Below are 25153 nucleotides of genomic sequence, written 5' to 3'. Positions count from 1 at the left end.
ATAGTTAAAAAAAAAGACGGTGGCCTAACAGTCACCTGTATTATGTGCCTTATTCACTGTTCCTACTTAACATGAAATGTCAAGGTTTGGTTCAGTTTCTTTTCAGGGAACTGTGAATGAGACTATCCCCAACAATTATCTTGGTTAATGAAGCCTTCAGAGCATTTTCTGGAAGACTTCCAATTTCTGTGTCTTGAACATGGAATTTAGATTGCTATTCATGTTGTAACAGTGATAGTAAATGCTCAGTAGATGTTTGTCAATTTATAAAGATAAAATATTTAAAAAGTCATTCTCATGCTTAAAACTGCTTCACATTACTTCCACTTAGCTCACTTTTAGAAGCTGATATCTCCCATAGGAATGGAGGGAGAGTTGTCTTAAAGAAGGTCCCAAAGTTGAGATCTTTGTTATTGATATTCTAGCCAAGTCCAGATTTTACGACAATTTAATTTGGTCTTATTTGGATCTGTAATTATGAGAGTTCATTTATCACTTGTATCTTCAAAGCACTTTAACTTGTATCGTTGTCTAAAGCAAGTGGGGTAGAAATTACTCTGTTTTATAAAAGAAGGTAAGGCTCAACAAGGTTAAGTAACTTGCCCAAGATTTCACAATTTCTCCTGTCTGGGACTCAAGCTTTCTTCTATCTGATGAACATCATACTACCTCTTTGTATCATATTTTCTTAATCTGGTCTCAGAATGACCTAGCATTTGATACCAAGAAAGGTGGTTCTTGTCTACGGTGTTGTACTTTTAAACCACATCAAAGACTATAAATGCCTGTCACTGCTCCTGTTAGAGGAATGCTGTGTACTATCTCTGATCTTCAATTTGCTGTTGCAGACTTTGCAACTAATGTGGCTCTTTGTTTTGCCTCATCAGATCAGCCATGGATAGAAGAATAGCTCTTCCCATCTTGGTGATTAGGACAGGCATCACGAGAAGACTGTGTGATAGTTGACAGTAAACAGTTCAGTGTCATTTGATTTGATAAACAGGGGCCAAGAAATTTGCAGTTGTAGGTCTAGTTATTTCAAATGAATTTCCAATGTGAAGAAGTTTGGATAGTCTATTGGAACTTGTTACAGAAGTTGTTTTGTAACTGAAAATGCCCAGAATAGCTCATTTCCATTTGTTTCTCAGCATTTCTTCTTGGAACTGGATGACCTATGGGACTTTCAGAAGATAAGTAGTGAGCGTTAGGGGGAAATCTTGGCTCCTTCAGAAACAGGAAAAAGTGTGAACCCCTCATATTTTTTTCAGATTTCTTTGGGGATAAAGTTGGTGTATTTCTGGTTTATTTTAAGGAATTTGTTTCTCCACTTAATTACCCAAGATGAAATAGCTGAGTCAAATGCTCAACTGGAAGTAATCAAATAGTGCCTGCTGCAGGAGCGGAGGCAACTGTGGTTGATGTTTCTCTAAGCAATAGCATTTAGGCTGGGGAAAATAATACGAGATTCTTTTGAAAAGCAGTTTTCAGACTACGATTAAACTATAGATATGCTTGTTTAGGGCCATTTTCAGAGTAGGAGCCAATTGGTATATAAGTCAGTCACACATAGATAGCTAGCAGCTCTAACAATGCCAAAAGCACAACTTTACTACCACAGTAATCCAGGGGTTTCAAGTAATACCAAGAGTCTCAAACTCAGATGTCTACAAGAACTAGGTAAATATTTTAATAGACTACCTTGGGCCAAGTGGACTCTCAGAGGAGCCTGTGAAATACACTTTACGTGGATTCTCTCAATTTTGAAATGGTCATTAAAATATTCTTAAATGTGGTTCAAAGAACTGCACATGGGCCTTGTCATTTTCCAACTTGTGTTCCAATTTAATGTCCATTTTACACATTGAAATCACTGAGAAACTTCAAAAGTACAAACCAAAAAACACTATGCTTGAGTCCCACCCCATAGAAATTGTGATTTAATTGCTTTGGGTTGTGTACTGATCATCAATAATTTTTAAAGTCCTATCCCCATCCCCAACCCTGATGATTGTGCAGTGCAGTCTGAGACCTGTAGGCAAGGTTGAGACCATTGATCTAGATACCTACATAGTTTCAAAGAGGAAACTCTAGTTATAAGGGACAATAGGACGTGGGGCGAATTTACAAGCTCAGGAAGGGGCCACACTGTAGGCCCTAGCTGAATGGGTTTTGTGGAATGGTGCCTCCTCGGGTATAGTGTAAAGCGCCCAATTTGTTTTTTTGTTGGTGTTTTGCTAAGTGGTCCACCTTGGAGAAAATAAAATTCACAAAACTAAAAGAACTGTAGAACCGATAAGCTCAGTAGAATATTCACGTCAACTGGCAATATATTTTCTTATCAAGGGAGAGAGCCCTATCTGGAAGTAAATTAGTGTAGAGTCTGAGCAAGTTGTTGAGTGGTTAAGCTATCTGTTTCAAGTCAATGCACAATTCCATTTAATCACTTAAATTCAGAGCACTTGAAAGTCACAAGTTTCTTGCTGTCACTTTCATTCTTTTGATGAACTTGTATGTTAAAAGACAGTGGATTTTCCTATTTTTATTCCCAGTGTAGTTGGCGTAGTAGAAAGCATATCAGTATTTCTCAGCCATAATTTTCCCTTTGTAAAATGGGGATACTAATAGGAGCTATAATTTGTTGAGTGCTTCTTGCCAGATGCCTTACTTATGTTATTTGTATCTTCTAAGCAGCCCTAAAACAAAGTAGGCATTGCTATCCTATTTTGTAAATGAGAAGAAAGGTGTATAGACTATTAACTCGAACTTAACAGTTTATGGCAGCATTGTGCTTGTCTAATTTCATGTGTTTATTCTATCATGTTATATTGTCTTTTATAGGAATATTGTGAGGGTCAAAGAAAATTAATGGGAAAACAAATCCTAGTTACAAATAATGAGCTTACTAGTACTAACTTAGGCAAAAAATAAGGATACAGAGCTGTCTCATAGACTCCCAAAGGCAGAATGAGATCAGATCCAGGAACTAGAAAGCCATTTTGGACTCCTAAACTGGCATTGTCTGCAGTCTGTACATCCACATCATTCTAAAGTCTTCTGCTTTTCCTATCAGCCACACCCATAGCTCTAGGTGTTACATGTTAATTGTCCCAGACACATGTAGACAACCAGACAGAGCCATGGAACAAGATCATTGGTACAAATGTGGCTTTTGGGGGTTACCCCTGTGGATTGGGAGGCAAATTTTGGAGATCATGGCTCACTGGCTGTACATCACAGGTGTCCTTGACAATACCAAAATGCCCTGAAAGTTTTCTTTTTTTGCGGTACGCGGGCCTGTCACTGTTGTGGCCTCTCCCGCTGCGGAGCACAGGCTCCGGACGCGCAGGCTCAGCAGCCATGGCTCACGGGCCCAGCCGCTTCGTGGCATGTGGGATCTTCCCGGATCGGGGCACGAACCCGTGTCCCCTGCATCGGCAGGCGGACTCTCAACGACTGCGCCACCAGGGAAGCCCCGAAAGTTTTCTTTTTTAAATAAATGTAAAGAGTTTGTATATAATAGATAATTATGGCTAACTTATTTAGTGTTTACTAAATGCTTCATGGCCATCTTTTTAAAATTGCAAATCATATGAGATAGTTGCCATCTCCATTTTATAAATAAGAAAATAAAAGCGCAAAGAAGGTGGGTTATTTCTTTGAGGTCATCCTTTTGTAAGTGGCAAAATGAAGATTCAAGCCTAAGTTCCTTCTGTCAGCACCCATGGTGTTGGGCACTGTTCTAGGCACTGGAGGTACAGCAGTGAACAAAGGGGTCTGTTTGTCTGAAGCATTTAATCCTGATTCTACATAGAGATTCAGTGGGTTGCCCAGGGTCACCCAGCCAGTTAATGGCAGATCTGCAGGCACATTTGGACCACTACACTAAATTCTTTTCACTACTATAGCTGCTTCTCAAACAACCTTGCCAAAAGTATCTGCTAAAATTACATAGACTAGTTAGGGGACTTCCAACCTCAGGAGACTCAATGACTAATTCTTATTTTTGGCTCCTCTCTGTTCAAAACATGTCTTTTTGTTGTTAACCTCAGATACTCTACTAAGAAGGACCCAAAGTATGCCTTTTTCTTCTCCCTCACATTTCAGAACCACCCTGGCATTTTAATGAGAGCTTAAAAAAGCAAGTCTCATATTTCCAAACCCTTTCCAGAAGGCAATCTTGCTGATATTGAGCTGATGATGTGGCTTCCTGTGCACAAAATAACATTTCCTGATTCGGTGTTTTATTTAGCACCTGTATATCCCTCCTCACTACTCCACCTGTATAAAAGTTTGGTTTTTAATTTTCAAGCTGCCTGTTTTTTGCCACGGAGTATTCAGGTTTCTTTCAGAGTGAGAATTTGGAAGGTGATGATAGAAATGAATTCTCTATTGTACATAGGTAATTCTCCAGAAAGCTGTCTAGGATGAAAACTTGCTTCTCTAGATTTTAGATTTCCTTCTGATGGTTAAAATTGGTTTCTATGTGGCTAACAACAAAGCAGTGCCCTAGGAACCACTTCAGTGTATGTTAAATGATGATTTCTTAGAATTGTGAATCAGGGCTTTTGCAGTGAGGATCTGGTTCTCTGGAATCAGTTGGCCAAGTTGGGATTCCTAAGGAGTGAGCAAACACACTGTCCTGAGTTTTCTGAGGGACCCTATCCAAAAACATCACTACTTATTGAATTTCCCACCTTCCTCTCACAGGGGGCCTCCCTGTGTGTACTCCCACCTCTGCAGGTCACATCGTTTTCTCAAAGGGAGTGCCGTGTAAAATGATAACCGGAATTCATGGAGCATCTCTTACGGGTCTACTTAGGCAGTAGACATTCTGATAGAATGCTCTAGAATTGTAAGTTCTTGCACCTGCTCTCAAGTCATTTATAACCTAATTGCTGGTCTTCCTGGTATGAACAAAGTTGTTGGTTTGTTAATAAATTCCTACCGTATGACCCTGACTTGTGGTTCATTTCTACATAACCTGGGCAAATACTATAATGTTTTCTAACAAAGGAGGAAGCATGATCTGAGTGTCCACCTGCTTTGGATAGGAAATAAATTTGTATCCAAAATCCTGTGACTGGTTTAGAGCATTGTAAATGTCATGGCAGCAAATACCAGAGAATGGTTTTTATGAAGAATAATAGTTTTCTACATGCCTTTGAAGAATTAATTTTTACTCCATTGTTTTGACTACCTTGCAATAGGGTAAGTTAAGTATTAATGCCATCAATTCATGTTAAAATCACATTAGTATAAGTCAGTGCCTTAAAATGGTCAAATGGTTGCTCACCAATCAATGGAAATGAACTGTTGGTTCTACAGAATTGCTTCACAGATTCTAAATGCTACTTCTTAGGGGTACTGGATTGTGTGCCCTTTAAGATAAATTCTATAATCAAGGCCTAGCCCTGAACAGATTAGAGCCCAAAGATCGTACTGAGGAGAACAAATCAGATAGGTCAGTAAAGGGTCGGGGACAGATGCTCCTGGAGTAGGTATCCTCAACTCACCTTTATTTTAAGTTGATATATAGAAATCAGTGTTATTATAAAATGCACACATGTTGTGTTCAGATTGATGTTTCAGCGATTGTATACCTCTGTGAGATAACCACCCAAAGGAAGATATAGTTACCATTAACCCAGAAAGTTCCCTTGTGCATCTTTCAAATCATCCCTGCCCCCCTCCCTACTCCAATGATCATTTGCCGATTTTTCTCACTGAAGATTTATTTTGCCTGCTTTTGGACTTTATATAACTGAATCATATAATATGTACTCTTACATCTGGCTTCTTTCATTTATAATGCTTTAAAGACTCATCCATATTGTTGTATGTATTGATAAATTATTCTTTATTGCTAAGTAGTATTTCATTCTATAAATGCACTACAATTTGTTTATCCGTTCTCCTACTGATGGACTTTTAGGTTGTTTCATTTGGGGCAATTATGAATAAGGATATTATATATATATTCTTAAGTTATATTTTTTTGTTTTGTGGGTACATGTTTTTTCTCTTGGATAAATACCTAAGAGTAGAAAATTGCTGAGTCATATAACTTTTCAAGAAACTGCCTTCCTGTTTTCTGAAGTGATTTATCATCTTTTACTCTTATCAGTGATGTATGGGAGTTTCAGTTGCTTCATATTATCAGTGTTTTTTATATTAGCCATTTTAGTGGGTACGAAATAACTATGATTTTAATTTACATTGCATTTCCCTGATGATTAGTGATGTTGAGCACTTTTCATATGCTTGTTTTACATTTTTATATCTTTCATGAAATGTCTTTCATGTCTTTTCCCATTTTAAAATTGAATTGTCTTTTTATTGTGGTTTTTCTGTGAATTCTGGATACAAGTCCTTTGATGGGTATATGTGCTGTGATTTTTTTTTGTAGACTATGGTTTGTTCACTTACTGGGATCTTTTGATGAACAGAAATTTTTATTTTGATAAAGTCCACCATATCAAGTTTTTCTTTTATGATTTTATGACCTCCAAGCTCACAAAGAATGTATTTTCTTCTAGAAGTTTTATGGTTTGGGGTTTTATGGCTATCTGTGATCCATCTCACTGGTTTTAGGTTTTAAATCTATGGTTTGGAGTTTTACATTTAAGTTTATGATCCATCTCCAGTTAATTATTTGTACAGAACGAGGTTTATTTCAACATAGATACCCAGTTGTTCCAGCAACATTTGTTTAAAAAGATTTTCCTTCACCCATTAGATCGACTTGGCATCTTGGTTGAAAATCAACTGACCATATGGGTCTGTAGTTATTTCTAGATTCTCTATTCTGTTTCCCACAGAATACTTCATTTTCCACAATACTTCATTATTATTTCTGTTCATGTTTTCCAGCAAGTCTAGGGTTCCATGTGTTATAAATTCCCTTTAATCTAAAGAACTTTCTTTTTAACATTTGTTCTATTGCAGTTTTTCTGAAGATGAATTCTCTCAGCTTTTCTCTGTCAGAGAATATCTTTATTTTTCAGAGGTATTTTAGTTGAATATTAAATTCTATGTTGACCTTTTATCTCTTCTTTTAGTATTTTAAAGTCATTTATTTGTCCTCAGGTCTCATTTGTTTCTGGTAAGAAATCATCATTTTTATGTGTCTCCCTGTCCATAATGTGATTCTCCCCCATGGTTACATCTGCTCTTTATCTTTGGTTTTCAGCAGATCGACTATGATATGTCTAGGTATGTTTTTCTTTGTATGGAGTTTACTGAACCTCCTGTATCTGTGTTGCTGTCTTTCATTAATATTGGGTATTTCTTGGCTTTTATGTCTTCAAATATTTCTTCTGTTCCATACTCTCCCACCTTGCCTCTCCTTCTGAGACTCCAATTACACCTATATTAGATGATTTGATATTATCCTACGGATCTCAGATGATTTCCCCCCATTCTTTTCTCTTTTTGTTTTTAGTTTGAATACTTTCCATTTAGCCGTCAAGTACCCTGATGCTTTTCTCTTAAACCTATCTGATGAAATCATTCTGATACTGTATTTTTTATTTCTAGCATTTCATTATGTTTGTATAGTTATCATGTTTCTGCTTAAATTTTCCATTTTTTTATGTATGTTGTCCACATTTTCCACTAGAGTTTTTAAAACATTTTCATCATAGTTATTTCAAAAACCCTATCTATTGATTGTAATATTTTAGCCTCCACTAGATTTTTAAGCATTTTACTTTCAGCCAGAGTTATTTTAAAGATCCCACTGTTAATTCAACATCTGGGTCATTTCTCATTCTGCTTCTCTTGAACCTTTCCTCTGTTACCATGGATCTTATTTTCTTGCTTTTGCACATGTCTTGTATATTTGATTGTATGCTGGACGTTTTGTATAAAAAACAGGAGAGACTGAAGTAAGTATTAACTTCAAATTGGGGCATGCCCATTTTTCTTTCAGCCATTTGAGTAATGGCTCAGTCAATCTGATGTATATTTGACCTAGATCTGGGCACTACTGCAGCCTTAGTTTGATTCAGTTCACCCTGACTTTGCTTCGTAGCTAAGGTGTCAGCTGCCTCACTCTCAGCCTTCAAGCGTATATGTGGTGGGTTTCTCAGCATTCCTGCTTTGCCTCCTCATTTTAAGGTTATCTTGCAAAGATAACCTTAAAATGTTAGTTAGTGGAAAGTCTCCACTTACCTCAAGGGAAGGAGTAATCTGTCTCAACTTTTCTGTTATACACACCCTCTTCCCACTTTTGGTTACTACCTTCCTGTACTTTTTAAGATCCAAGAGGTAAGATTGGTGGGTGGGTGCAGGTTTTCTCTGTGGATTTGGGTCCTCTAGATTCTAATGTCATGCCAGCCTCAATGAGACAGACATTTTTGTTAAATTTCCACTGGCTTCTCTTTATTCCCCTATGGTGGAGCAGCCATGTATCTCTTCTCTCCTATGAAGGACTTAGCATTTTCTGGAGGTTAGTTCACTTAGGGTTTCTTTATGTCCTTAGCTTTCTAATGAGTTAAAAATATTTTTGATTTTCTAGCTAATCTAGCCTTTGTTTGCTAGGGTGGGAGATATATTCTCCCGTGGTTTTCTACATCCAAATGAGAAGTGAATTCTAGGAATGGGAGTTTAAAAAGAAGTTTCATTTACATATTTGAAAAATAATTTTTAAAATTATATATACATGGATAATAAAATGTTAAATTTTATAGAGTGGCGAACAATGAAAAGCGAATTGCCTTCCCGTTATAGGTTCCCAAGTCCTCTCTACGCCCTCTACAGAGACAAACATCATTACCAGTTTCTTGATTGTTTCTCAGAATTCCGTATACAAAAAGTGTGCGTATCTTCCCCCCTTAGTTTTTTCAATACAAATAGAACCATACTATATCTTCTATACTTTGTTTTTCTCATTTAACTATTTCACCATCTTGAAGTCCTTTACAGACTGCATAATATGTCTTCGTATGGATGTACTGTGGTTTATTTGAACAGTCCCTGGTGATGGACATTTGGGTTGTTACCAGTTTTTTCTCACATACATTGCAGTATATATGCCTTTGCCCACATTTGTGGTTGAGTATCTGTAGTATCAGGAATGGGCATATTTAAAATGCTTCACGAAGGCCCCTGGAGCTTCATATTAATTCACAGTGTTTCTCAAGGTGTTGGCTGGGCTCTCAGCAGTTGGTGGTATGGGTTTGGGGAAGACTGGATACTGCAAGAGACTCATGAGGTGCTGGAGAGTTGCCTGGCAGGTGGCGTCAGAACAAAGCTGGCTATAGACCCTACCAGAGTAGGAGTGACATATTAAAATATTTAAGATGTAGAAACTCAACTGTAATTCCTTCTTTATACATATATTGGGGATGTTAAAAAGTTACTGATGTCAGATTGCTCTCTTGCCTCCTCAGCCCCCACCATGGGGTAAAAAAGATAAATACCATTTTCTTTGGAATGTCTTACCCAGCTATATGACTTGAATGATCCTGATAAACAAGATTACATCCAAGGAGGTTTTCTAAGGGGAATGAAGACTTATACAAGAAGTCTTATACAAGAAACTTATACAAGAAACATTATCTATGTGATTCTGGGATCTTCCTGTGAAGATGTTATGTTTTTTGAGATTTTTTTCTAATTACCTACCTAATTAGCACATTAAGTTTGGTTGTTGACATCTGAGAAACCAACGTGCTTTCTCATGAAAAAGACCCTTGCACAGAAAGTGCTCTTTTTTCTAAGATCTGGGGTCAAAGGAGAGATTTTTAAGCATATAATAATGGCTTCTACTTATTTAATAACATAGGCACAAGAAATGTCATTTACTTCTCACAGGACCCCTTTCAGGGAGATTTTATATATTAGGAAGTATGCTCATGAGCTTTCTACCAACATCATCTTCCCTAAGGCGCCCCATCTCAGTAACTGACTATACTATTCACTCAGTTGCTTTTAAAGTTAGAAACGTAGTAATCTTTCTGTGACATCTATATCCCTTTCCTTCATTCTCCCATATCCAATTCTATACCTTAGGAAATTTGTTTTACCTCCTAAAATTCGTGAGAATCCATTCACTTTTTCTCCTTTTCCCATCACTAGTCCAAGTGAACTGTTTTATCATTTCATCTGCAGTATCCTTTTAGTCACCCCTAGGTTATCAATTCTTGTCCCCCACTCAATTCATTCTCCACTCATTAGCTAACATGAACACATTAATCCATTTAACATGAATTAAATGTTAATTTTGACTATGTCACTCCTTGCCCAAAACTCTCTAGTGCCTTTCCAATGTCCTTAGAATAAAATCCCTCGCATGGCCTCTGTGGATCTGCACCACTAGTCTCTCCTACCTCTCCACCTATTGCAACCAACTCTTTTCCCCTTCCTCTTTCCAGCCATGCTGGTCTTTCTGTGCTGCAAACTGGCCAAGCTTCTTCCATCCTCAGGGCCTTTGCACAAGCTTTTCCTTTGCCTTAGAATTTTTCCCCAGCCTGCCCACTTCCTCATCCCCCTTCCCCAAGCTAATGCCTTATCCTTTAGGTCTCATTTTAAACATATCTTACCCAGGGAAACTTCCCTGTCCAAACAAGTCTAGATTGGATCTCCCTGTTATTATTTGCTTTTACTACTCTGTAATTTTCCTCAGCATTTATCACAATTCTAATTATATAGTTATGTTGTTCTTTTAATTTTCTCTGTTATTGGAATAGGTAATACATCCATTTCATACAAAATTCAAATTGTAACAGGGTATAGAGTTTCTTCCCTTCCCCGTCCCTCTGCTACCCAGTTTTCTTCCTTACAAGTAACTACTTTTAGCATTTTGAATATCCTTTCAGAGATTTGGAGTATATAAGCAATTATGTACATAAGTTTCATCTTTATTTTTGCCTTCTCTTATTAACACAGATCCTATGTACATTTTTCTGCACTTTGTTTTTACCTGTTAATATATCTTGGCAATTCTTCTATATCGCTATGTAAATGGTTTCTTTTTCATGTACCATACAGTATGGGCTTATCATTATTTCTTTAACCTTAATTATTGGGCATTTAGGTTGTTTTCAGGCTTTGGTTATTACGAACAATGCTGCATTGAATAACTTTGTATTTAAAGTCATTTTCCACATTTATACCTATAGAATATATTCCTAGAATTAAAATAAAGAAGTTAAAGGTTATGTGCATTTTAAATTTGGGTAGTAATTTCCAAACTGCTGTCAATGGAGGTTGTACCAGTTCACATTCCCTCTAGCCACAGATGAAGAATGCATGTTTACTCACAACTCAATGAAAATTTTTGTTCTCTGACAATGTAAGAGGTGGAAAATATCTCTTGGAAACTTTAATTTGCATGTTTTCTCTTCCTTGCAAAGTTATATTTTCGTATGTTCAAGAGGCATTTGTATTTCTTCTTTAGTGAACTGTTTCTTCATAAACTTTGCTTACGTTATTTAATGTGTGACTTCCTCGCTACACTCGAAGGTCAGGGATCCCGCGTATTTCGCTCGTCGCATAGCTCCTGGTACTGGAATGAATGAAGCTCAAAGAAATGACTGGCTCACGTCATGCAGTAGTCACATACGGAACTCATGTTTGACTCGAAAGCCCACGTATTTCCACGATCACCCAGTGGAAAGACTGAGCATTTAATTCACCACAGCAGGGGCTAGAAAGGTAATGTAAAAACGGCTGAAGTGTGCTGGGAAGAGAGGACTGTGGCAAAAAGGCCAACAAATGCCTAACTACAGTAGCAGCTGTTTTCAGATCTATTTTACCGCCAAGCAGGAATGCAGGCCCATTGTCGGATCTTTATTTATTCCGAGGCCGGATTTCTGGCTTTCTTGCGAGATCTCCTGGTTTTTAAGTATTTCCAGTCAAAACAAGACTGCCTTCAAATGCAGCCCACCAGCAGCGGATTTGCAAACTCTAGCGTAAACAGAAGTGGGAGGCTGATGAGGCGGGTAATACCTTAGTTGGATAAAGACAGCCGAGAAACAAGGAATTTGTATGTAAGGCGAGAATGAGGTTCTCCGCCGTAGGGTTTGGGTTTGGGGGCCGGGACTCCCGGAAAGACGCTGGAAATAAATGCTGGGTGGCATCAAAGCAGAGCAGGGCCAGGCGACGGGAGGGCGCGCCGCCGTCCCAGTTGTGGCTGGCCACTCCACCCAGCGCTGTTGGGGGTTTCTCAAGCAGCGTCCACACAATGGTGTAGGGCGGTAGGGGCTGGCCGGGATAAAGGGGACGACTGGCTGCGCATTCCCTCACCGGCTCCTTTAGAGCCAAGTGGACCGCAGGAAAGCACCCAACCCTTTCCGCGCTTCCAGAAGACCCTCCGCCTCCCAGGCAAAGCTTTCCGCTCGGCGATCTACTTCTTTCCCTACTCAGGCCCCTCCCCACTTCCCCAATCCTACGACTTCCGTTTGCCTGGTTTTTTGGGAAACCGCCGACTTCCGGCCTCGCAGCGGCGGGCGGAGCTAAGATGGCTGAGCAGAGACTGGCGATGGTGAGCGTTGAGGTTCTGCTTGGTGTCCCGGCTGCCAGGCGGGGTTGGGCAGGGCCGGGCGGAGCGGAGAGGGGGGCTGGCGGTCGGCCTGTGTCCCACGCAGCTGCCGCTGGGGAAATGCGTGGCCGGGGCTGGAGCGCCTCGGGGTGGCCGGGGCAACACGGTTCGACTCCCGGGAACTGCTCCGTCTGGGGCCCTGCTGAGTTCTTTGCAGCTCTGGGCCTGTGCTAGGACTGGGGTATCTCTTGGGGTGCTCTAGGAGATTTTCATCGGAAATGGCTCTTTTCCTAGCTCCATGTTTTCTGTCTCATGAGGTTTGGAAAGAAAGCACTACCACCCGTGCAGAGTCAGTTTCTGTTAATCCCCTGGATTAGGCATTGAATGAGACAAATCCTGGAAGCTTTCAGCGTCAGTACCTCCTGCGGATGGGGCGAGAGCATGTTTTCGCAAGTTTAGGAATTCACCTGGCCTGAGTTAGTTGTTGATTTAAACTCCACAGAACTGCTAATACAGAGTAACTCAGGTGAATTCGGGATGACCCAGTAGTAGTTAATTTTGAGGCGTAAATTCATAATTGGATCTAATTTCTATAAATTTCCAAGTGTGAAACCGTGTCTACCTTGTTTTAATATTGAATTTCAGAGCATGTTCTGCGCGTTTATTAGAATGACTTTAGTTATTTATTCGGGATTTATTGCCCTTTGAAACCCCCCCTGGAAAACTTAGGAGACAAAATAGCAGCCTTTAACAGACTGTTTTATAACTTAGTTTTGGCTGCTAGGGAGCAAGGCCAGTATTACCTTGTCAGGGGGCCTGTTTGCTTTTTCTAGTCTCTCTTCATTTGCAGCGAAATCAAATTATTATAGTGTAATTAGAAAACTCTGAATACAGACCAGGAGGAGGCCCAAAGCAAAGATTTTTGTTAAGCTACGAATTAAAAAAAAATTAAAAGCATGATTAATGTTTCTAGAGTTTAGACATTGAAAACAAACTAAAGAAAATACTTCAGCTACATAGTCTTAAATGTAAGGTATAAGGGTAACATGAAATTGTTGCAAATATAGCTTATCCTCTAGTCCTCACTGCAGGTATAGGTAGGTGTTCATGAACGGAATAGGAACGTGATGGCAGAATTGTTCTGTACTTTTGAATCCCTGGTAGTGTATTAAAGAGGATGACGATTTTGTTCTTTTTTTAAATTTATTTTTGGCTGCGTTGGGTCTTCGTTGCTGCATGCAGGCTTTCTCTAGTTGCGGTGAGCAGGGTCTACACATCCTTGCAGTGTGCGGGCTTCTCATTGTGGTGGCTTCTCTCGTTGCGGAGCTCGTGCTCTGAGCCCGTGGGCTTCAGTAGTTGTGGCTTATGGGCTCTAGGGCACAGGCTCAGTAGTTGTGGCGCACGGTCTTAGTTGCTCCGCGGCATGTGGGATCTTCCTGGACCAGGGATCGAACCCGTGTCCCCTGCATTGGCAGGTGGATTCTTTTTTTTTTTTTTTAATAAATTTATTTATTTATTTTTGGCTGTGTTGGGTCTTTGTTGCCGCACGCAGGCTTTCTCTAGTTGCGGTGAGCGGGAGCTACTCTTCGTTTTGTTGCACGGGCTTGTCATTGCAGTGGCTTCTCGTTGCGGAGCATGGGCTCTAGGCGTGCGGGCTTCAGTAGTTGTGGCACGCAGGCTCAATAGTTGTGGCTCGCGAGCTCTAGAGCGCAGGCTCAGTAGTTGTGGTGCAAGGGCTTAGTTGCTCCGCGGCATGTCGGATCTTCCCGGACCAGGGCTCGAACCCGTATACCCTGCATTGGCAGGCAGATTCTTAACCACTGTGCCACCAGGGAAGCCTAACAGGCGGGTTCTTAATAACCGTGCCACCAGCGAAGTCCGGCTTTTTTTTTGATATGACTTTAGCACTTCAGCTGCAAGTTAACAAATCATTTCCATTATTATCAAGTTTAATGCTAGCAGTGTTATATTTATAGTAACTCATCTTTCAGGTTACCACTGCATGGAAATTTGAATTTTATTCTTTTTGGAAGTGATATGGCATCTTGTAATAGAATTAAAAGGACTTCGCAGTGCCACTCCTAGACCTGTATCCCATTGAAATAAAAGCAAAACATAAGCACCCAGTCCAAGGTACTCATTGCAGTACTGTTTATAATGGCAAAAAGCTGGAAACAAAGTGAATGCCCATTAGTAGGGTAATGGATGACTTCTGATATGCCCACACTGAGGAATAGTATGCAGCCATTAAAAAGAATGTTAGAACTATATACGTTGATGTGGAGAGATTTCCATGGTTTACATTTAAATAAAAGCTAGTTGTGGAGTGGGGTGTTAAAAAAAGAAAGTTCAATTTGGCTTTATTCAGTGATTCACGAATCAGTCAGCATCCAGTCTAGCAGATAGAAAGGAGCTCTGAGGAGCTGTACAAAATAGAATACTTTTATAGGCAACAAGGAGCAGGAACAAGGAAGTTACAGACAAAAAGTGCCGTGGTTATTGCAAGGTCACTTTCCTTTAGGGGTTAGCAGAGGTTTATCAGTCATTTTATATAACTAGGGCTGATCAGATGACTCCTGATTGACTGGTTTAAAATTCCATTTCTGGGAGAGCTGAAACTGTAATTAAGTCTCCGTTTGGTGACATGAGGCTTAGCAAATACGATTCCATGTTGGGCCTGTTGTCTTGTTTTTAACAAGGGTATATTTTGTTATCTGTTTGTGACACAAAGGAAAAACATGTAGATCTATATATATGGATATACATAGATGTGGATGAGAGAAGACTAAAAGACTTAAAACTCAGAGAATTTTGAACAAATTCATAAGTAAAAATCTAAGAATTCTGCAGCAAAGGCCTTGAGACTAGGAGACATCCCAACAAAATGGAGTAAAGCTAGTTCAAGGTGGGACACACAGAAATTCTAATATGCTACCAAACTACTGAGGATTATTACCTATTCCTTAGGAAAACTAGGGACTGATATTTATGTTTTATTTAAGAATATATAATAAATAGTTTAGAGATCTTAAAAAAAACAAGCAAATAACTCTGGTTTCTATGCTTTATACTAATAAACATTTTTATAACTCCCTAATTACTATTTTTTGGTGTATTTGTATAAATACCCATCAATCTTCCTGTAAATTAAAAGATTAAAACCTTTCAGAACAGAAAGCAAAAATTACTACTGCACTAGTTGATTTGGCTCAGATATAGTGCCTAGCACATATCAAGTGCTACATGGATATTTGTTAGATGAATAAATCATCACAGAATACTTAAAAATGAAAGAACCAAAAAAAATAAAGAACTTATTCTATATATATCCCAGTTATGAATGAGATTGAGTGGGCTAATAGAATCCTTTGTATCTCAGAATGTCCTGGAAGATCTTTTGAGAAAGAGACTCATCAAAAAATTATAATTTATTTTAATTCTACTTTGTGCAGAAGAAAGCATTGCTGACTCATGAAAATGCTTTTTGACCCTTTAAGATTCTTACTTTTCCCCAAAGTAAAAAAAAAAATCCCAGTTAGATTTAAAAAAAAAAAAAAAGGGTTCTTTTGCATTATAAAAATAGCTGAGGGACTTCCTTGGTGGTCCAGTGGCTAAGACTCTGCGCTTGCAATGCAGGGGGCCCAGATTGGATCCCTGATAAGGGAACTAGATCCCGCATGCCGTAGCTAAAAGATTCTACTTGCTGCAACTGAAGATCCCGCATGCAGCAACGAAAATCCCACATGCCACAACTAAGACCTGGTGCAGCCAAATAAATAAATAAATATTAGAAAAAAACAGCTTTGTTGAGGTATAATACACGTACCATAAAATTTACCTATTTTAAGTATGCAGTTTGGTCAGCTTTAGTAAATTTATATAGTTGAACAATTGTCACCATGATCCAGTTACATCTGTCAGTCCAGAAAGTTCCCTTGTAACCACTTGCAACCAATCTCTAATCCTAACCCCAGCCCATGGCTGATCTGCTTTCTGTCTGCATAGTTTTGCCTTTTCTACAGTTTCATGTAATGGAATCGCTTAGTATGTGTTTTAAGGTTCATTCATATTGTTGTATTTAGCAGTAGTTTGTAACTTTTTATTTCTAAGCAGAATTCCACTATATGGAATTCCACTATATGAACATACACATTTTGTTTATCCACAAATTGATGGACATTTGAATTGTTTCCTGTTTTTGGTTATTTGAATAATGTCACTATTGTTACTGGCATGCAAATCTTTGCATGCATATGTTTTCATTTCTCTAGGAGAGTAATTGCTGGGTTGTATGGTAAATTTATGTTTTTAAAAAAAACCTGCTAAACTGTTTTCTAAAGTGGCTATACTCTACCGTTTTACATTCCCATGAGCAGTGTATGAGGGATTCAGTTTTTCCACACCCTTGTCATCACTTGGTATTGTCAGTCTTTTTGATTTTAGCCATTCTAGTGGATGTGTAGTAGTGGTTATTGTGATTTTAATTTGTATCTCCCTAATGAATAATGATATTCAATATTTTTTAATGTGCTTATGCATCTATATCTCTTTGAAGTGTCTCTGCAGATCTTTTGCCCATTTAAAAATGGGTTATTTCTTTTATTATTAAGATTTCTGTATATGTTAAATCAAGGTAATAAAATAGCTAAAAGAACAAATTATGTATTCTCTTTTATTTTGAGGATTTTTTGGTTGTTATGAAATATATCATACTTCTAAAAGAATTAATAAAAGGTTATTTGTAAGTTTTAAAGAACAATGCTGTTGACCTAGGAACAACATGGGGATTAAGGGCACTGATCCTCTGCACAGTTGAAAATCTAAGTAAAACTTACAGTGGCCCTCCCTATCCCCAGTTCCCTTGCATCTGTGGATTCAACCAACCTTGGAATATGCAGCACTGTAGTATTTACTATTGAATAAAATCCGTATATAAGTGGACCTTCAAGGTTCAAACCCCTGTTGTTCAAGCATCAACTCTATAATGAAAACTTGTGTTCCTACCTCACATGTTAAGAAATGAGTCATTAAAAATAACTTTGGGGCTTACCTGGTGGCACAGTGGTTAAGAATCCACCTGCCAATGCAGGGGACATGGGTTTGAGCCCTGGTCCAGGAAGATCCCACATGCCGCAGAGCAACTAAGCCCGTGCGCCACAACTACTGAGCCTGCACTCTAGAGCCTGCAAGCCACAACTACTGAAGCCCGCGTGCCTAGAGCACGTGCTTCGCAACCAGAGAAGCCACTGCAGTGAGAAGCCTGGGCACCGCAACAAAGAGTAGTCCCCGCTCACCGCAACTAGAGAAAGCCCGCACACAGCAATGAAGACCCAATGCGGCCAAAAATAAATAAATAAATACATAAATACATAAAAAACACAAAACAAAAAAACCTTTGAAACCTAAATGTCTCCCCTACCTCATTTTCCTCCTCCGTCAAAAATGATCTCTTTCCTCAATTTTATGTTAATTATTCTTTTGGTTTTCTTTTTAAAAAATTTTTTATTCAGGGCTTCCCTGGTGGTGCAGTGGTTGAGAGTCCGCCTGCCGATGCAGGGGACGCGGGTTCTTGCCCCGGTGTGGGAGGATCCCACTTGCCGCGGAGCGGCTGGGCCCGTGAGCCATGGCTGCTGAGCCTGCGCATCCGGAGCCTGTGCTCCGCAACGGGAGAGGCCACAGCAGTGAGAGGCCCGCATACCGCAAAAAAAAATTTTATTCATTTATTTATTTATTATTATTTTTTGGCTGCACCGGGTCTTAGTTGTGGCATGCGGGATCTTCATTGTGGCATGCGTACTTCTTAGTTGTAGCATGTGTGTGGGATCTAGTTCTCCAACCAGGGGTCGAACCAGGGCACCCTGCATTGTAAGTGCAGAGTCTTACCCACTGGGCCACCAGGGAAGTCCCTCTTTTGGTTTTCTTTATAGCTTTTATCATACTTAATACCCTTAAACAATATATTGATTTAAAAAAAATTAGTGTTTAGTTTTTTCATTTTTTAATGCTGTGAAGTATCTCATTATAGGGAAAGCTACAATATGTCCATTCTATTAGATAGAGATTTGGGTTATTTCTGATTTTTTTCCAGCTTTAGTGAGGTATAATTGACAAATAAAGTTTGTGTACAACATGAGGATTTTATAAACACACACACAGTGAAAGGATTCCCACCACTGAGTTAATTAAATACACTCATCACCTCACATGTATAACTATTTTGTGTGAGAACAGTTAAATTCTATATTCTTAAATTTCATTTATACAGTACAATGTTATCAACTGTAGTCACCATGTTATACATTAGATTCTTAGACCACATTCATCCTTAACCCTGGCAAGCACTTTTCTACTCTCTGTTTCTGTAAGTTCAACTTTTTTTTTCCTTCTGGTTTTTAATTTAAAAAAAAGAATGCTGCTATGAGCAGGGCCAGGACTAGGGTAAGGCAACTGAAGCGCTTAGGGTGCAAAATTTAAGGAGTAAGAGTATCTCAGACCTGGCTATGAACACTCATATATGTCTCCTGATCTAAGAATTTCCCCAGGATATTCCTCGAAGTGGATTGCTGGTTTCTGGGCTACGTACATCTTCAACTTTATAACTTATGGGAGGTTCTGCGGTGATTGTAACAATTTATGCTTCTACCACCAGCTCCTGTTGCTCTTTGATATAGCTTTAAATTTTGTCAACATGGTGGATATGAAATGAGGTCTTAATGTGATAGTAATTTACATTTCCCTGATTAGTAATTAGGCAGAGCATCACTGGTTGTTTCCATTTCCTTTTCTGTGCAATGCCTGGTTCTTATGTTTTGCTTATTTTTCTACCTCATTATTTGTTTTTCTTATTGATTTATAGTTATTTATAGTTGTGGGCTGTTAATTCTTTGTCATTTTTTGGTTTTGTTTTGTATTGCAAATATCTTCTCTTAGTCTTCTGTCTTTATTTCTTCTTTGGAACAGAAGTTATTATTATTATTATTATTTTTTTTTTTTTGGCTGAGCTGCGCAGCTTATGGGGTCTTAGTTCCCCAACCAGGGGTTGAACCCAGGGACACTGGCAGTGAAAGCACCAAGTCCTAACCACTGGACTGCCAGGGAAGTCCCCAGAAGTTATTAATTTTAATGTAGTTGAATGTTTAGATCTTTTCTTAATTGGTTTGTGCTTTTATATCTTGTTGGAAGTAATCCTTCCCTACCTTATGTATTTTTTTAACATCTTTATTGAAGTATAATTGCTTTACAATGGTGTGTTAGTTTCTGCTTTACAACAAAGTGAACCAGCTATACATATACATATATCCCCATATCTCCTCCCTCTTGCGTCTCCCTCCCACCCTCCCTACCCCACCCCTCTAGGTGGTCACACAGCACCGAGCTGATATCCCTGTGCTGTGTGGCTGCTTCCCATTAACTATTTTACATTTGGTAGTGTATATATGTCCATGCCACTCTCTCACTTCGTCCCAGCTTACCCTTCCCCCTCCCCGTGTTCTCAGGTCCATTCTATACATCTGTGTCTTTATTCCTGTCCTGACCCTACGTTCTTCAGAAACATTTTTTTTTCTTTTTTAGATTCCATATATATGTGTTAGTATACGGTATTTGTTTTTCTCTTTCTGACTTACTTTACTCTGTATGACAGACTCTTAAGTCCATCCACCTTACTACAAATAACTCAATTTTGTTTCTTTTTATGGCTGAGTAATATTCCATTGTATATATGTGCCACATCTTCTTTATCCATTCATCTGTCGATGCACACTTACGTTGCTTCCATGTCCTGGCTATTGTAAATAGAGCTGCAATGAACATTGTGGTGCGTGTCTCTTTTTGAATTATGGTTTTCTTAGGGTATATGCCCAGTAGTAGGATTGCTGGGTCATATGGTAGTTCTGTTTTTAGTTTTTTAAGGAACCTTCATACTGTTCTCCATAGTGGCTGTATCAGTTTACATTCCCACCAACAGTGCAAGAGGGTTCCCTTTTCTCCACACCCTCTCCAGCATTTATCGTTTGTAGATTTTTTGATGATGGCCATTCTGACTGGTGTGAAGTGATTCCTCATTGTGGTTTTGATTTGCATTTCTCTAATGATTAGTGATGTTGAGCATCCTTTCATGTGTTTGTTGGCAATCTGTATATCTTCTTTGGAGAAATGTCTGTTTAGGTCTTCTGCGCATTTTTGGATTGGGTTGTTTGTTTTTTTGATATTGATGTGCATGAGCTGCTTGTATATTTTAGAGATTAACCCTTTGTGAGTACCCAGATTTTTTTTGTTAATACATTTATTCATTTATTTATTTATTTTTGGCTGCGTTGGGTCTGTATTGCTGCACACAGGCTTTTTCTAGCCATGGAGAGCGGGGGCTACTCTTCGTTGTGGTGTGTGGGCTTCTTACTGCGGTGGCTTCTCTTGTTGCAGAGTACGGGCTCTAGGCATGCGGGCTTCAGTAGTTGTGACTCGAGGGTTCTAGAGCGCAGGCTCAGTAGTTGTGGCTCACGGGCTTAGTTCCTCCGTGGCATGTGGGCTCTTCCCGGACCAGGGATTGAACCTGTGTCCCCTGCATTGGCAGGTGGATTCTTAACCACTGTGCCACCAGGGAAGTTCCTTAGCTATTCTTAACATTAGAAGTCTTTTTTCCCCACAGCCCTCTTTCTCACCCCAGATAGGTTCTGGAAAGCTTGTTAACACACCTGCTAATCAGCAGCATGAACCTGCCAGCCCAGCATCTTCAGAGGGTCAGAGCTTTCTCTGCATTCTGATATCTGCATACAGATAGCATATATCTAGATTTAAAAAAAATCCATTCTGATAATCTGCCTTTTAACTAGAGAATTTCATTTTTTTCTTCCTCTCTTACTTTAATCTTCCTTAAGTCAGTATCCAGATTCTTAAAAATAATAGATATTTAACTTAAAGTTCAAACGTAAACCTGAATAATACAGGGATCATCGAATTTTTTGTTACCCTTTGCTTTCTGCCAATTCATGCCGTTCAGTTTTTTAGTTTTTGTGTTTCTCAGTTCAGCACCACAAATTATACTTTGTTTTATTCAGTAAGTAGATGCTTATAATATATGTCCATATTTTACCAATTCCTTTGCTTGTTCCACTCCTTCCTTCTGGGGTTGTTTTCCTTTCTCCTAATGTAAATATGTCCATTAAAAGTTTATTTAGGGATTCTAAAAAGTCAAATTTTATTTGTCTGAAAGCCTCTTAAAATTTGCTGTTGTTCGTGAACGTTAGTTTTGATTCGTGTAAGAGTTCAGATTGGGGGTTGGCAAACTGTTTTTTAAGGGGCCAATAGTAAATAGTTTGAGCTTCGTGGGCCATATATTGTCTGTCACAAGTAAATCAACTCTGCAGTTGTAGAGCGGAAGCAACTATAGGCAACATGTAAACACGTGAGTGTGACTGTTGTGATAAAATTTTGGTTGTAGACACTGAAGTTTGAATTTTATATAATTTTCATGTGTTATAAAATATGGTTAAAATTTTTCTTAACCATGAAAAATATAAAAATTATTCTTAGCTTGTGGACCACATAAACATAGGCTGTATCTGACCTGTGAGCCATAGTTTGGTGATCTCATGTCTAGGTTAATATTCGTTTTACTTAGTACTTTACTCTTGGGGATAGTTATTCTTATAATGTCATATGATATTATCTTCCATTTTTAATTGTTGAGAAGTCAGCTGTCAATCTAACTGTCCTTTCGTTGCAGGTAATCTGGTGATATTATTTTTCTTTGGTTATTTTTAAGAACTTACTGTCCCTGTGCATGTCCCTATGATGTATCTAAAGTGTGGATTTATTTTCATTTAACTTGGTTAGAATTGGTTCAGCATCCAGAATCTAAAGATTAGTGTGTCTCGTATACTTCTGGAAATGTTCAGCCATTATTTTTGCTTATATCATACTTTATCATATATAACATGGGAGGTAAATAAAAGACAAATTCATTTGAAGATTTTCTGTGAAGTTATAGTACAGTATAGTATCTATAATATTAAATAATGACCCTTTTAAAATATTCCCTCCTAGAACTGAGTGCTAGAGCATCTCTGTGTAGATGACCTCATAAGCTTCCTCTTATCAAAATTATCACTTTTTTGGTTGGCTGCTAAGAAGTATAGCATTAAGTATAATACTAATATGTTGGACATTAATTTGTATACATTATATCATGCATTATAATTAAAATAAGTATATACTGTAAGTAATTATATATTATAAATATGAATTATACATTATTAATAGTTTGGACAGCACAAGTATGACCTGACATTTGTTTTTTAAACCATATTCAAAATAATTCTTTGTACATGTATGCAGGTAATGGATTATTTGCATGATTGGAGAGCTGTTGATGATTGTTATTTTAATGCGTCTTTAAGCTAGCAAGATTTATGGTGGTGTTTTAACAGACTTCTTTCATTTCAGAGAACTCAGTTTCCTGCATCTGCTGAATCTCTAAAACCCCGGCTGAAAAAAGGTCTGTATATAATTTCATTTTGTGTGTATATTTGCACAATTTCTCTGTCTTATTGATTCTTCTATCCTGTATCCACTAGAGCTTTTACAAATATGATTGTTGGGAAAAGCAGTAGTCTGAATGTTCTCCCATATCTAGCTTTTATTTTGTGAAGTTGTTAGATATTACGGGATTGATTTTACCTATAAATATGTTTATTTATTTATTTCATTATGCTGAGTCTTAATTGCGGCAGGCGGGCTCCTTAGTTGTGGCATGCGAACTCTTAGTCGCGGCATGTATGTGGGATCTAGTTCCATGACCGGGGATGGAACCAGGGCCCCTGCATTGGGAGCGTGAAGTCTTATCCACTGTGCCACCAGGGAAGTTCCTACCTGTAAATATGTTTAAATGGGGTTTTATTATTATATAAATGTGTACTAATTTTCTACTTGTGGAAAAACCACTGTAAAGTTCCTATAGTACATATCGGGCCTCAAATAATCTCATATATACATATGTTAAATAAGTGTGAGGTTTTATAGTAATTGAGTCTGGGAAGCCTAACTAGGTGAGGACCTATATTGTAAAGAACTGCCTTTAAAAATATGATACAGCGATAATTCCCTGGCAGTGCAGTGGTTAGGACTCAGTGTTTTCACTGCCGGGGGCCCGGGTTCGATTTCTGATCGGGGAACTGATGCCGTGCGGCGCAGCCAAAAAAAAATTTTTTTAAATAAAATAAAATCCAATAGAGATATATATATTTTATATCGAGGAATAGGATTTCTTCATTTGTTAACCTATGAAGTCTTAGGAGGGTTTGCATCAAGTTGTCAGTGACTATACTGGATGTTCTTCCATGTCTAAAGGACTGGATGTCCTAGCTACTTGCCAGGCATTGGAAAATACCTGAACTTTTTGTTTAGCAGGAGAGACCATCTGTTTTATTATTTATTCATTTGTTTATTATTTGCTAGATGAGGAAACCGTGGAAGGGGAGTGACTTGCCCAGGGTCCTGTGTGTTGCTTTTGTTTGCATACCTGAGCACCAGGCTATATGCCCTTTGGCAGCATGTGTTTTCCTGTTGTATGCTAAGAGTTTTAAAGTTGATTTTGTCAATAAAGTGTTTATTTGGGGCATTTCAGTTACACTTTGAATTTATAATACAAGTTGTTGGAAAATATTAACTTTCAGGAATATACTTTCAAAGAGTTTTTTAGGAAAACACTGTAAAGAGCAGTACATGTACAATTTAGATTATTTGTGAAATTTGGATGAATTCTGCCTATGTCTAACATCATCGTTAATAATTTAAACACCATTTCTGAACATGAGAATCATCTTGCTGTGGTATCTGTCATTTCATTTCATCACCAGAGTGAATTGGCTAGTCCGGTGGTGGGGCTTGTGGGTATTGTAATCATCTCTCCAGTGTTCTTTCCATAATTCCTCCAGGGTCAAACCCTGTGGTTCAGTTGACTCCCAGTCCAGGAGAGTTGTAATTAGTATACACCAATCAAGAACTGGCCCATGCCCAATTCAGGCTAATGAGATAAAAACTTTACAGCTCTGGGAAGAAGGGGCACATTTGACAAGATGCTATAAAATGTAACAGTGCCGTAATGCCCTTTCCAATCATTTCTTTCTCCCTTCCCCACTGCAGAGCAACCACTGACTTCTAGTATTAAAGTTTAGTTTTTCCTGTTCTTGAACCCCTCAGACATGTGAGTACTTAGTGGGTTCCAGGACCAGTGATAGGTATTTGCAATACACAGATAAATAGGGCATGGATTCTGCCCTCAGGGAATTGACAGTCTTCAGGGCATAGAAAATAAAGGCATATAATTATATTGTATACTCCATAGGTCCTTCCTTCTGAAGGTTAAACATTTCCAGTTTCTTCAACTCCTTTCATATAAAATGTTTAGAACTCTTTTGCCATTATTACTTTGGTTCTGTAGTGAAATTCGTTAGCCCTCTTGGAAGTATTGGAGTTCAGGACTAGGTAGAATATTCCAGGTATTGTGTGAACAGGGCCAAGTGTAATGTCTGGAAGATAAAATCTGTTCATCTGGATCTTTCATTTCTGTTAGTCCAACTCAAGGTTGCATTGCCTTTTGGGCAACCATTTTACACATTTGCAATACCACTATATTGCACAGTGCCAGGGGTATGATTCGTGTAGAATACA

At 38.5% G+C, this 25153-nt stretch overlaps 1 protein-coding gene across 2 annotated transcripts in view; it reads left to right on the top strand.

Annotated features, from left to right (window-relative positions):
- Window positions 1-112: 112 nt before the first annotated feature.
- Window positions 113-25153, top strand: part of BBS4 (Bardet-Biedl syndrome 4) — a 79774-nt gene continuing 54733 nt past the window's right edge. Inside the window, exons 1-2 of one of the 2 annotated variants that reach the window (XM_033440027.2) lie at window positions 113-12487; window positions 22928-22979. In XM_033440027.2, the coding sequence (XP_033295918.1) occupies window positions 12464-12487; window positions 22928-22979 (76 nt within the window). In that variant the 5' untranslated portion in view covers window positions 113-12463. The remainder of the gene's footprint in view (window positions 12488-22927; window positions 22980-25153) is intronic. The other variant, XM_004276273.3, reaches the window with a different exon arrangement.

Source organism: Orcinus orca, chromosome 2 (assembly GCF_937001465.1).
Source record: "Orcinus orca chromosome 2, mOrcOrc1.1, whole genome shotgun sequence".
NCBI classification, from domain to species: Eukaryota; Metazoa; Chordata; class Mammalia; order Artiodactyla; family Delphinidae; genus Orcinus; species Orcinus orca.
Note: the sequence above shows the minus strand (reverse complement) of the source record. Positions and strands in the feature narration are given on the sequence as shown.